Source organism: Nothobranchius furzeri, chromosome 9 (assembly GCF_043380555.1).
Source record: "Nothobranchius furzeri strain GRZ-AD chromosome 9, NfurGRZ-RIMD1, whole genome shotgun sequence".
NCBI classification, from domain to species: Eukaryota; Metazoa; Chordata; class Actinopteri; order Cyprinodontiformes; family Nothobranchiidae; genus Nothobranchius; species Nothobranchius furzeri.
In genome coordinates this window covers 821,101-835,352 of record NC_091749.1, presented here as the reverse complement: position 1 = coordinate 835,352, position 14,252 = coordinate 821,101, and the positions used below count along the sequence as shown (strand labels likewise).

At 39.5% G+C, this 14,252-nt stretch overlaps 1 protein-coding gene across 5 annotated transcripts in view; it reads left to right on the top strand.

Moving 5' to 3' along the window:
- The window catches only part of LOC107373975 (transmembrane channel-like protein 3), a 296,837-nt gene that overhangs the window by 224,818 nt on the left and 57,767 nt on the right, over positions 1–14,252 (top strand). For 4 of the 5 annotated variants that reach the window (XM_070554580.1, XM_070554581.1, XM_070554582.1 and 1 more), the window contains one exon: positions 11,156–11,281. The exons of the other annotated variant lie outside the window; for it this stretch is intronic. In XM_070554580.1, coding sequence (XP_070410681.1) covers positions 11,156–11,281 — 126 coding nt within the window. The remainder of the gene's footprint in view (positions 1–11,155; positions 11,282–14,252) is intronic. 5 annotated transcript variants of the gene reach the window in all.

The following is a 14,252-nucleotide window of genomic DNA, read 5'->3' as shown; positions in this document are numbered from 1 at the left end:
AGGTCCCCAAACATCACAGGCCCTTAAACATCATAGGCCCTTAAACATCAAAGGTCCCTAAATATCATAGGTCCCTAAACATCATAGGTCCCTAAACATCATAGGCCCTTAAACATCATAGGCCCTTAAACATCAAAGGTCCCCAAACATCATAGGTCCCTAAACATCATAGGCCCTTAAAAATCATAGGCCCTTAAACATCATAGGTCCCCAAACATCATAGGTCCCTAAACATCATAGGTCCCTAAACATCATAGGCCCTTAAACATCATAGGCCCTTAAACATCATAGGCCCTTAAACATCAAAGGTCCCCAAATATCATAGGTCCCTAAACATCATAGGTCCCTAAACATCATAGGCCCTTAAACATCATAAGCCCTTAAACATCAAAGGTCCCCAAACATCATAGGTCCCTAAACATCATAGGTCCCTAAACATCATAGGCCCTTAAACATCATAGGCCCTTAAACATCAAAGGTCCCTAAACATCATAGGCCCTTAAACATCAAAGGTTCCTAAATATCATAGGTCCCTAAACATCATAGGCCCTTAAACATCATAGGCCCTTAAACATCATAGGCCCTTAAACATCATAGGACCTTAAACATCAAAGGTCCCCAAACATCATAGGTCCCTAAACATCATAGGTCCCTAAACATCATAGGCCCTTAAACATCATAGGCCCTTAAACATCAAAGGTCCCCAAACATCATAGGTCCCTAAACATCATAGGTCCCTAAACATCATAGGCCCTTAAACATCATAGGCCCTGAAACATCAAAGGTCCCCAAACATCATAGGTCCCTAAACATCATAGGCCCTTAAACATCATAGGCCATTAAACATCAAAGGTCCCCAAACATCATAGGTCCCTAAACATCATAGATCCCTAAACATCATAGGCCCTTAAACATCATAGGCCCTTAAACATCAAAGGTCCCCAAACATCACAGGCCCTTAAACATCATAGGCCCTTAATCATCAAAGGTCCCTAAATATCATAGGTCCCTAAACATCATAGGTCCCTAAACATCATAGGCCCTTAAACATCATAGGCCCTTAAACATCAAAGGTCCCCAAACATCATAGGTCCCTAAACATCATAGGCCCTTAAAAATCATAGGCCCTTAAACATCATAGGTCCCCAAACATCATAGGTCCCTAAACATCATAGGTCCCTAAACATCATAGGCCCTTAAACATCATAGGCCCTTAAACATCATAGGCCCTTAAACATCAAAGGTCCCCAAATATCATAGGTCCCTAAACATCATAGGTCCCTAAACATCATAGGCCCTTAAACATCATAAGCCCTTAAACATCAAAGGTCCCCAAACATCATAGGTCCCTAAACATCATAGGTCCCTAAACATCATAGGCCCTTAAACATCATAGGCCCTTAAACATCAAAGGTCCCTAAACATCATAGGCCCTTAAACATCAAAGGTTCCTAAATATCATAGGTCCCTAAACATCATAGGCCCTTAAACATCATAGGCCCTTAAACATCATAGGCCCTTAAACATCATAGGACCTTAAACATCAAAGGTCCCCAAACATCATAGGTCCCTAAACATCATAGGTCCCTAAACATCATAGGCCCTTAAACATCATAGGCCCTTAAACATCAAAGGTCCCCAAACATCATAGGTCCCTAAACATCATAGGTCCCTAAACATCATAGGCCCTTAAACATCATAGGCCCTTAAACATAAAAGGTCCCCAAACATCATAGGTCCCTAAACATCATAGGCCCTTGAACATCATAGGCCATTAAACATCAAAGGTCCCCAAACATCATAGGTCCCTAAACATCATAGATCCCTAAACATCATAGGCCCTTAAACATCAAAGGTCCCTAAATATCATAGGTCCCTAAACATCATAGGTCCCTAAACATCATAGGCCCCTAAATATCATAGGTCCCTAAACATCATAGGCCCTTAAACATCAAAGGTCCCTAAACATCATAGGTCCCTAAACATCATAGGCCCTTAAACATCAAAGGTCCCTAAACATCATAGGTCCCTAAACATCATAGGTCCCTAAACATCATAGGTCCCTAAACATCATAGGCCCCTAAATATCATAGGTCCCTAAACATCATAGGCCCTTAAACATCATAGGTCCCTAAACATCATAGGTCCCTAAACATCATAGGCCCTTAAACATCAAAGGTCCCTACACATCATAGGTCCCTAAACATCATAGGTCCCTAAACATCATAGGCCCTCAAACATCAAAGGTCCCTTAACATCATATGTCCATAAACATCATAGGCCCTTAAACATCATAGGTCCCTAAATATCATAGGTCCCTAAACATCATAGGCCCTTAAACATCAAAGGTCCCCAAACATCATAGGTCCCTAAACATCATAGCTCCCTAAACATCATAGGCCCTTAAACATCAAAGGTCCCTAAATATCATAGGTCGCTAAACATCATAGGTCCCTAAACATCATAGGTCCTTAAACATCATAGGCCCTTAAACATCAAAGGTCCCTAAACATCATAGGCCCTTAAACATCAAAGGTCCCTAAATATCATAGGTCCCTAAACATCATAGGTCCCTAAACATCAAAGGTCACTAAATATCATAGGTCCCTAAACATCATAGGTCCCTAAACATCATAGGCCCTTAAACATCATAGGCCCTTAAACATCAAAGGTCCCCAAACATCATAGGTCCCTAAACATCATAGGTCCCTAAACATCATAGGCCCTTAAACATCATAGGCCCTTAAACATCAAAGGTCCCCAAACATCATAGGTCCCTAAACACCATAGGTCCCTAAACATCATAGGCCCTTAAACATCAAAGGTCCCTAAATATCATAGGTCCCTAAACCTCATAGGTCCCTAAACATCATAGGCCCTTAAACATCATAGGCCCTTAAACATCAAAGGTCCCCAAACATCATAGGTCCTTAAACATCATAGGCCCTTAAACATCAAAGGTCCCTAAATATCATAGGTCCCTAAACATCATAGGTCCCTAAACATCATAGGCCCTTAAACATCATAGGCCCTTAAACATCAAAGGTCCCCAAACATCATAGGCCCTTAAACATCATAGGCCCTTAAACATCAAAGGTCCCTAAATATCATAGGTCCCTAAACATCATAGGTCCCTAAACATCATAGGCCCTTAAACATCATAGGCCCTTAAACATCAAAGGTCCCCAAACATCATAGGTCCCTAAACATCATAGGCCCTTAAAAATCATAGGCCCTTAAACATCATAGGTCCCCAAACATCATAGGTCCCTAAACATCATAGGTCCCTAAACATCATAGGCCCTTAAACATCATAGGCCCTTAAACATCAAAGGTCCCCAAACATCATAGGTCCCTAAACATCATAGGCCCTTAAACATCAAAGGTCCCCAAACATCATAGGTCCCTAAACATCATAGATCCCTAAACATCATAGGCCCTTAAACATCAAAGGTCCCTAAATATCATAGGTCCCTAAACATCATAGGTCCCTAAACATCATAGGCCCCTAAATATCATAGGTCCCTAAACATCATAGGCCCTTAAACATCAAAGGTCCCCAAACATCATAGGTCCCTAAACATCATAGGTCCCTAAACATCATTGGCCCTTAAACATCATAGGCCCTTAAACATCATAGGCCCTTAAACATCATAGGACCATAAACATCAAAGGTCCCCAAACATCATAGGTCCCTAAACATCATAGGTCCCTAAACATCATAGGCCCTTAAACATCATAGGCCCTTAAACATCAAAGGTCCCCAAACATCATAGGTCCCTAAACATCATAGGTCCCTAAACATCATAGGCCCTTAAACATCATAGGCCCTTAAACATCAAATGTCCCCAAACATCATAGGTCCTTAAAAATCATAGGCCCTTAAACATCATAGGCCCTTAAACATCAAAGGTCCCCAAACATCATAGGTCCCTAAACATCATAGATCCCTAAACATCATAGGCCCTTAAACATCGAAGGTCCCTAAATATCATAGGTCCCTAAACATCATAGGTCCCTAAACATCATAGGCCCCTAAATATCATAGGTCCCTAAACATCATAGGCCCTTAAACATCAAAGGTCCCTAAACATCATAGGTCCGTAAACATCATAGGCCCTTAAACATCAAAGGTCCCTAAACATCATAGGTCCCTAAACATCATAGGTCCCTAAACATCATAGGTCCCTAAACATCATAGGCCCCTAAATATCATAGGTCCCTAAACATCATAGGCCCTTAAACATCATAGGTCCCTAAACATCATAGGTCCCTAAACATCATAGGCCCTTAAACATCAAAGGTCCCTACACATCATAGGTCCCTAAACATCATAGGTCCCTAAACATCATAGGCCCTTAAACATCATAGGCCCTTAAACATCAAAGGTCCCCAAACATCATAGGTCCCTAAACATCATAGGCCCTTAAACATCATAGGCCCTTAAACATCATAGGTCCCCAAACATCATAGGTCCCTAAACATCATAGATCCCTAAACATCATAGGCCCTTAAACATCAAAGGTCCCTAAATATCATAGGTCCCTAAACATCATAGGTCCCTAAACATCATAGGCCCCTAAATATCATAGGTCCCTACACATCATAGGCCCTTAAACCTCAAAGGTCCCTAAACATCATAGGTCCCTAAACATCATAGGCCCTTAAACATCAAAGGTCCCTAAACATCATAGGTCCCTAAACATCATAGGTCCCTAAACATCATAGGTCCCTAAACATCATAGGCCCCTAAATATCATAGGTCCCTAAACATCATAGGCCCTTAAACATCATAGGTCCCTAAACATCATAGGTCCCTAAACATCATAGGCCCTTAAACATCAAAGGTCCCCAAACATCATAGGTCCCTAAACATCATAGGTCCCTAAACATCATAGGCCCTTAAACATCATAGGCCCTTAATCATCAAAGGTCCCCAAACATCATAGGTCCCTAAACACCATAGGTCCCTAAACATCATAGGCCCTTAAACATCAAAGGTCCCTAAATATCATAGGTCCCTAAACCTCATAGGTCCCTAAACATCATAGGCCCTTAAACATCATAGGTCCTTAAACATCAAAGGTCCCCAAACATCATAGGTCCTTAAACATCATAGGCCCTTAAACATCAAAGGTCCCTAAATATCATAGGTCCCTAAACATCATAGGTCCCTAAACATCATAGGCCCTTAAACATCATAGGCCCTTAAACATCATAGGACCTTAAACATCAAAGGTCCCCAAACATCATAGGCCCTTAAACATCATAGGCCCTTAAACATCAAAGGTCCCTAAATATCATAGGTCCCTAAACATCATAGGTCCCTAAACATCATAGGCCCTTAAACATCATAGGCCCTTAAACATCAAAGGTCCCCAAACATCATAGCTCCCTAAACATCATAGGCCCTTAAAAATCATAGGCCCTTAAACATCATAGGTCCCCAAACATCATAGGTCCCTAAACATCATAGGTCCCTAAACATCATAGGCCCTTAAACATCATAGGCCCTTAAACATCATAGGCCCTTAAACATCAAAGGTCCCCAAACATCATAGGTCCCTAAACATCATAGGTCCCTAAACATCATAGGCCCTTAAACATCAAAGCTCCCTAAATATCATAGGTCCCTAAACATCATAGGTCCCTAAACATCATAGGCCCTTAAACATCATAGGCCCTTAAACATCAAATGTCCCCAAACATCATAGGTCCCTAAACATCATAGGCCCTTAAACATCATAGGCCCTTAAACATCATAGGTCCCCAAACATCATAGGTCCCTAAACATCATAGGTCCCTAAACATCATAGGCCCTTAAACATCATAGGCCCTTAAACATCAAAGGTCCCCAAACATCATAGGTCCCTAAACATCATAGGTCCCTAAACATCATAGGCCCTTAAACATCATAGGCCCTTAAACATCATAGGCCCTTAAACATCAAAGGTCCCCAAACATCATAGGTCCCTAAACATCATAGGCCCTTAAACATCATAGGCCCTTAAACATCAAAGGTCCCCAAACATCATAGGTCCCTAAACATCATAGATCCCTTAACATCATAGGCCCTTAAACATCAAAGGTCCCTAAATATCATAGGTCCCTAAACATCATAGGTCCCTAAACATCATAGGCCCCTAAATATCATAGGTCCCTAAACATCATAGGCCCTTAAACATCAAAGGTCCCCAAACATCATAGGTCCCTAAACATCATAGGCCCTTAAACATCATAGGCCCTTAAACATCATAGGCCCTTAAACATCATAGGACCTTAAACATAAAAGGTCCCCAAACATCATAGGTCCCTAAACATCATAGGTCCCTAAACATCATAGGCCCTTAAACATCATAGGCCCTTAAACATCAAAGGTCCCCAAACATCATAGGTCCCTAAACATCATAGGTCCCTAAACATCATAGGCCCTTAAACATCAAAGGTCCCCAAACATCATATGTCCCTAAACATCATAGATCCCTAAACATCATAGGCCCTTAAACATCAAAGGTCCCTAAATATCATAGGTCCCGAAACATCATAGGTCCCTAAACATCATAGGCCCCTAAATATCATAGGTCCCTAAACATCATAGGCCCTTAAACATCAAAGGTCCCTAAACATCATAGGTCCCTAAACATCATAGGCCCTTAAACATCAAAGGTCCCTAAACATCATAGGTCCCTAAACATCATAGGTCCCTAAACATCATAGGCCCCTAAATATCATAGGTCCCTAAACATCATAGGCCCTTAAACATCAAAGGTCCCTAAACATCATAGGTCCCTAAACATCATAGGCACTTAAACATCAAAGGTCCCTAAACATCATAGGTCCCTAAACATCATAGGCCCTTAAACATCAAAGGTCCCTTAACATCATACGTCCATAAACATCATAGGCCCTTAAACATCATAGGTCCCTAAACATCATAGGTCCCTAAATATCATAGGCCCTTAAACATCAAAGGTCCCTAAACATCATAGGTCCCTAAACATCATAGGCCCTTAAACATCAAAGGTCCCTAAACATCAAAGGTCCCTAAATATCATAGGTCCCTAAACATCATAGGCCCTTAAACATCAAAGGTCCCCAAACATCATAGGTCCCTAAACATCATAGGTCCATAAACATCATAGGCCCTTAAACATCAAAGGTCCATAAATATCATAGGTCCCTAAACATCATAGGTCCCTAAACATCATAGGCCCCTAAATATCATAGGTCCCTAAACATCATAGGCCCTTAAACATCAAAGGTCCCTAAACATCATAGTCCCTTAAACATCAAAGGTCCATAAATATCATAGGTCCCTAAACATCATAGGTCCCTAAACATCATAGGCCCCTAAATATCATAGGTCCCTAAACATCATAGGCCCTTAAACATCAAAGGTCCCTAAACATCATAGGTCCCTAAACATCATAGGCCCTTAAACATCAAAGGTCCCTAAACATCATAGGTCCCTAAACATCATAGGCCCTTAAACATCAAAGGTCCCTAAACATCATAGGTCCCTAAACATCATAGGTCCCTAAACATCATAGGTCCCTAAACATCATAGGTCCCTAAACATCATAGGCCCCTAAATATCATAGGTCCCTAAACATCATAGGCCCTTAAACATCAAAGGTCCCTAAACATCATAGGTCCCTAAACATCATAGGCCCTTAAACATCAAAGGTCCCTAAACATCATAGGTCCCTAAACATCATAGGTCCCTAAACATCATAGGCCCTTAAACATCAAAGGTCCCTTAACATCATAGGTCCATAAACATCATAGGCCCTTAAACATCAAAGGTCCCTAAATATCATAGGTCCCTAAACATCAAAGGTCCCTTAACACCATAGGTCCACAAACATCATAGGTCCCTAAATATCATAGGTCCCTAAACATCATAGGCCCTTAAACATCAAAGGTCCCTTAACATCATAGGTCCATAAACATCATAGACCCTTAAACATCAAAGGTCCCTAAATATCATAGGTCCCTAAACATCATAGGCCCTTAAACATCAAAGGTCCCTTAACATCATAGGTCCATAAACATCATAGGCCCTTAAACATCATAGGCCCTTAAACATCATAGGCCCTTAAACATCAAAGGTCCCCAAACATCATAGGTCCCTAAACATCATAGGCCCTTAAAAATCATAGGCCCTTAAACATCATAGGTCCCCAAACATCATAGCTCCCTAAACATCATAGGTCCCTAAACATCATAGGCCCTTAAACATCATAGGCCCTTAAACATCATAGGCCCTTAAACATCAAAGGTCCCCAAACATCATAGGTCCCTAAACATCATAGGTCCCTAAACATCATGGGCCCTTAAACATCATAAGCCCTTAAACATCAAAGGTCCCCAAACATCATAGGTCCCTAAACATCATAGGTCCCTAAAAATCATAGACCCTTAAACATCATAGGCCCTTAGACATCAAAGGTCCCTAAACATCATAGGCCCTTAAACATCAAATGTCCCTAAATATCATAGGTCCCTAAACATCATAGGCCCTTAAACATCATAGGTCCCTAAACATCATAGGTCCCTAAACATCATAGGCCCTTAAACATCAAAGGTCCCTAAATATCATAGGTCCCTAAACATCATAGGTCCCTAAACATCATAGGCCCTTAAACATCATAGGCCCTTGAACATCAAAGGTCCCCAAACATCATAGGGCCCTGAACATCATAGGTCCCTAAACATCATAGGCCCTTAAACGTCATAGGCCCTTAAACATCAAAGGTCCCCAAACATCATAGGTCCCTAAACATCATAGGTCCCTAAACATCATAGGCCCTTAAACATCAACGGTCCCTAAATATCATAGGTCCCTAAACATCATAGGTCCCTAAACATCATAGGCCCTTAAACATCATAGGCCCTTAAACATCAAAGGTCCCCAAACATCATAGGTCCCTAAACATCATAGGCCCTTAAACATCATAGGCCATTAAACATCATAGGTCCCCAAACATCATAGGTCCCTAAACATCATAGGTCCCTAAACATCATAGGCCCTTAAACATCATAGGCCCTTAAACATCAAAGGTCCCCAAACATCATAGGTCCCTAAACATCATAGGTCCCTAAACATCATAGGCCCTTAAACATCATAGGCCCTTAAACATCAAAGGTCCCCAAACATCATAGGTCCCTAAACATCATAGATCCCTAAACATCATAGGCCCTTAAACATCAAAGGTCCCTAAATATCATAGGTCCCTAAACATCATAGGTCCCTAAACATCATAGGCCCCTGAATATCATAGGTCCCTAAACATCATAGGCCCTTAAACATCAAAGGTCCCTAAACATCATAGGTCCCTAAACATCATAGGCCCTTAAACATCAAAGGTCCCTAAACATCATAGGTCCCTAAACATCATAGGTCCCTAAACATCATAGGCCCCTAAATATCATAGGTCCCTAAACATCATAGGCCCTTAAACATCATAGGTCCCTAAACATCATAGGTCCCTAAACATCATAGGCCCCTAAACATCAAAGGTCCCTACACATCATAGGTCCCTAAACATCATAGGCCCTTAAACATCAAAGGTCCCTTAACATCATACGTCCATAAACATCATAGGCCCTTAAACATCATAGGTCCCTAAATATCATAGGTCCCTAAACATCATAGGCCCTTAAACATCAAAGGTCCCCAAACATCATAGGTCCCTAAACATCATAGGTCCCTAAACATCATAGGCCCTTAAACATCAAAGGTCCCTAAATATCATAGGTCCCTAAACATCATAGGTCCCTAAACATCATAGGCCCCTAAATATCATAGGTCCCTAAACATCATAGGCCCTTAAACATCAAAGGTCCCTAAACATCATAGGTCCCTAAACATCATAGGCCCTTAAACATCAAAGGTCCCTAAACATCATAGGTCCCTAAACATCATAGGCCCTTAAACATCAAAGGTCCCTAAACATCATAGGTCCCTAAACATCATAGGTCCCTAAACATCATAGGCCCCTAAATATCATAGGTCCCTAAACATCATAGGCCCTTAAACATCAAAGGTCCCTAAACATCATAGGTCCCTAAACATCATAGGCCCTTAAACATCAAAGGTCCCTAAACATCATAGGTCCCTAAACATCATAGGTCCCTAAACATCATAGGCCCTTAAACATCAAAGGTCCCTTAACATCATAGGTCCATAAACATCATAGGCCCTTAAACATCAAAGGTCCCTAAATATCATAGGTCCCTAAACATCATAGGCCCTTAAACATCAAAGGTCCCTTAACATCATAGGTCCATAAACATCATAGGTCCCTAAATATCATAGGTCCCTAAACATCATAGGCCCTTAAACATCAAAGGTCCCTTAACATCATAGGTCCATAAACATCATAGGTCCTTAAACATCAAAGGTCCCTAAATATCATAGGTCCCTAAACATCATAGGCCCTTAAACATCAAAGGTCCCTTAACATCATAGGTCCATAAACATCATAGGCCCTTAAACTTCATAGGCCCTTAAACATCAAAGGTCCCTTAACATCATAGGTCCATAAACATCATAGGTCCCTAAACATCATAGGTCCCTTAACATCATAGGTCCCTAAACATCATAGGTCCATAAACATCATAGGCCCCTGGCCACGGCTCCAGGTTGCCCGCGCCTTAAGGTGGCCTTGGCTACAGGTAATGCTGCAGCCAGATTCCTGGCCAGCTCTAACTGTCGTAGCCACATTACTCACTGGGTTCCGGTGACCTGTAGGCTGTGTTTCAAGGTCCTGATTTCTACATTCAAGGTGCTTAATGGCCTGGCACATCCCTATATGTCTGAGCTACTCGCCCCTCCACCCCCCATAAGCTGACCTGCTGCTCGCCACTCTACAGATGAGATGTAAATCAGGAGGAATGGGCTTTTAGGTATGCAGCCACGTCACTCTGGAACTCACTTCCTCTTTATATCTGACAGGCTCCATCTCTCACCTCTTTTAAATCTTGTCTAAAGACCCATGTTTGTGTCTTGGTCTTTACTTGGTGAATTGGATGTTTTATACTGTGCTTTTGTTGATGACCTGTTTTTATTTGTTGTTCTGATTTGACTTGTACTTTGTTTTACTGATGCATGGTGGGTTGTGATGACTGACACGTCTGAAATATGTTTCAGTGGCCAGGAGAAGATTTATGACATCATCTCAGAGACAGTAGCTGCTGACTTCCCGGTGTGGTTCAGTAAGGTGATGAGCTACATCACCAGCCCTGTAGTGGTTCTGCCAGCCTTGCTGCTGCTGTTGTAAGATGTTTCACACACACACACACACACACACACACACACACACACACACACACACACACACACACACACACACACACACACACACACACACACTTATTTATGTTTGTGCGGACCTCCACTAACTTTCATTCATTTTGATGACTCCACTATGCCTAACCCAGGGGTCGGTAACCTTTTCCCATCAAAGAGCCGTTATTCCCCGTTTCCCAGAGGAAAGAAAACACTGAGAGCCACAGCAACTGCGGCATTGTGGGTGGAGCCTAATTGGCCTGGGCAGGTGCCCATTTTTACTGCGTCACACGTGTCTCCTTTTAAAACGTGTTTAAACTGAATACAAATCCAGGCTCTGTCTCGTTGGATTGTTGTAATTAAACTTTGTACTGGATAAAACTTTACATTAAACAATGTTAAAGGTAATAAAATGATCAGATCAACTCATTTTCCCCTCATTTACAGTGACGGAGACAACGGCGCCGAGCGCCTCGCTCTGGTGTTAAACAGGTTTAATGTTTCTGTCTGCAACAATCTTTAGTTCAAATCTATCATTCAAATCTTTAGTTCAAATATTTAGTTCAAATCTTTAGTTAAACTATTTAGTTCAAATCTTTAGTTCAAATATTTAGTTTATTTAGTCCAAAACTTTAGTTCAAATCTTTAGTTCAAATATTTAGTTAAACTATTTAGTTCAAATCTTTAGTTCAAATATTTAGTTCCATCCATCCATCCATCCATCCATCCATCGAGTTAAACTATTTAGTCCAAATCTATCGTTCACATCTTTAGTTCAAATATTTAGTTCAAATATTTAGTTAAACTATTTAGTTCAAATCTTTAGTTCAAATATTTAGTTTATTTAGTCCAAATCTTTAGTTCTAATCTTTAGTTCAAATATTTAGTTAAACTATTTAGTTCAAATCTTTAGTTCAAATATTTAGTTCAAATATTTAGTTAAACTATTTAGTCCAAATCTATCGTTCACATCTTTAGTTCAAATATTTAGTTCAAATATTTAGTTAAACTATTTAGTCCAAATCTATCGTTCACATCTTTAGTTCAAATATTTAGTTAAACTATTTAGTTAAAATCTTTAGTTCAAATATTTAGTTAAACTATTTAGTCCAAATCTTTAGTTCAAATCTATCGTTCAAATATTTAGTTCAAATATTTAGTTAAACTATTTAGTCCAAATCTTTAGTTCAAATCTATCGTTCAAATCTTTAGTTCAAATATTTAGTTCAAATATTTAGTTAAACTATTTAGTTCAAATCTTTAGTTCAAATATTTAGTTCCATCCATCCATCCATCCATCCATCGAGTTAAACTATTTAGTCCAAATCTATCGTTCACATCTTTAGTTCAAATATTTAGTTCAAATATTTAGTTAAACTATTTAGTTAAAATCTTTAGTTCAAATATTTAGTTTATTTAGTCCAAATCTTTAGTTCAAATATTTAGTTAAACTATTTAGTTCAAATCTTTTGTTCAAATATTTAGTTAAACTATTTAGTTCAAATCTTTAGTTCAATTATTTAGTTCAAATATTTAGTTAAACTATTTAGTCCAAATCTATCGTTCACATCTTTAGTTCAAATATTTAGTTCAAAAATTTAGTTAAACTATTTAGTCCAAATCTATCGTTCACATCTTTAGTTCAAATATTTAGTTCAAATATTTAGTTAAACTATTTAGTTAAAATCTTTAGTTCACATATTTAGTTAAACTATTTAGTCCAAATCTTTAGTTCAAATCTATCGTTCAAATCTTTAGTTCAAATATTTAGTTAAACTATTTAGTCCAAATCTTTAGTTCAAATCTATCGTTCAAATCTTTAGTTCAAATCTTTAGTTCAAATATTTAGTTAAACTATTTAGTCCAAATCTTTAGTTCAAATCTATCGTTCAAATCTTTAGTTCAAATATTTAGTTCAAATATTTAGTTAAACTATTTAGTCCAAATCTTTAGTTCAAATCTATCGTTCAAATCTTTAGTTCAAATATTTAGTTCAAATATTTAGTTAAACTATTTAGTCAAAATCTTTAGTTCACATATTTAGTTAAACTATTTAGTCCAAATCTTTAGTTCAAATCTATCGTTCAAATCTTTAGTTCAAATATTTAGTTCAAATATTTAGTTAAACTATTTAGTCCAAATCTTTAGTTCAAATCTATCGTTCAAATCTTTAGTTCAAATATTTAGTTAAACTATTTAGTCCAAATCTTTAGTTCAAATCTATCGTTCAAATCTTTAGTTCAAATATTTAGTTCAAATATTTAGTTAAACTATTTAGTCCAAATCTTTAGTTCAAATCTTTAGTTAAACTCTTTAGGTCAAATCTTTAGTTTAAATCTTTAGTTATAACAGTTCAACAACAGTGATAGGTAGCTTAGGTGTGTTCTTGCTGTGTCTTTCTAAATCCATGCTTTCGTTCTTTTTTAAACACAGAAACAGTTTTGTTTACCTGTTTGTAGCTACAGTTTCGCCGACGGCTGCCGGCTTCTTCAGGCTGACGCTGATGGTGGCGCGTCACTTCCTCCTCCGTTTATCTGCGGGCAGCAAAGGACGTTGTCGCCCTCTACTGCCCGCTCTCCCCTCTCCGACGATGCAGTCCCATGCGTGGTCCAGCGTGTAAACTCCGTCGTCCCTGTTCATGGTCCCACATCCACGTCTCCTTATCTCGATTGCTTCCTTGATCCATCTTGCTTAAGAGAAAACCATATAATGGACTGGGACAGCACACGGATCATAACCACCGAACAACAAAAATACAAAAGATGGATCAAGGAAGCAATAGAGATAAGGAGACGTGGATGTGGGACCATGAACAGGGACGACGGAGTTTACACGCTGGACCACGCATGGGACTGCATCGTCGGAGAGGGGAGAGCGGGCAGTAGAGGGCGACAACGTCCTCTGCTGCCCGCAGATAAACGGAGAAGGAAGTGACGCGCCACCATCAGCGTCAGCCTGA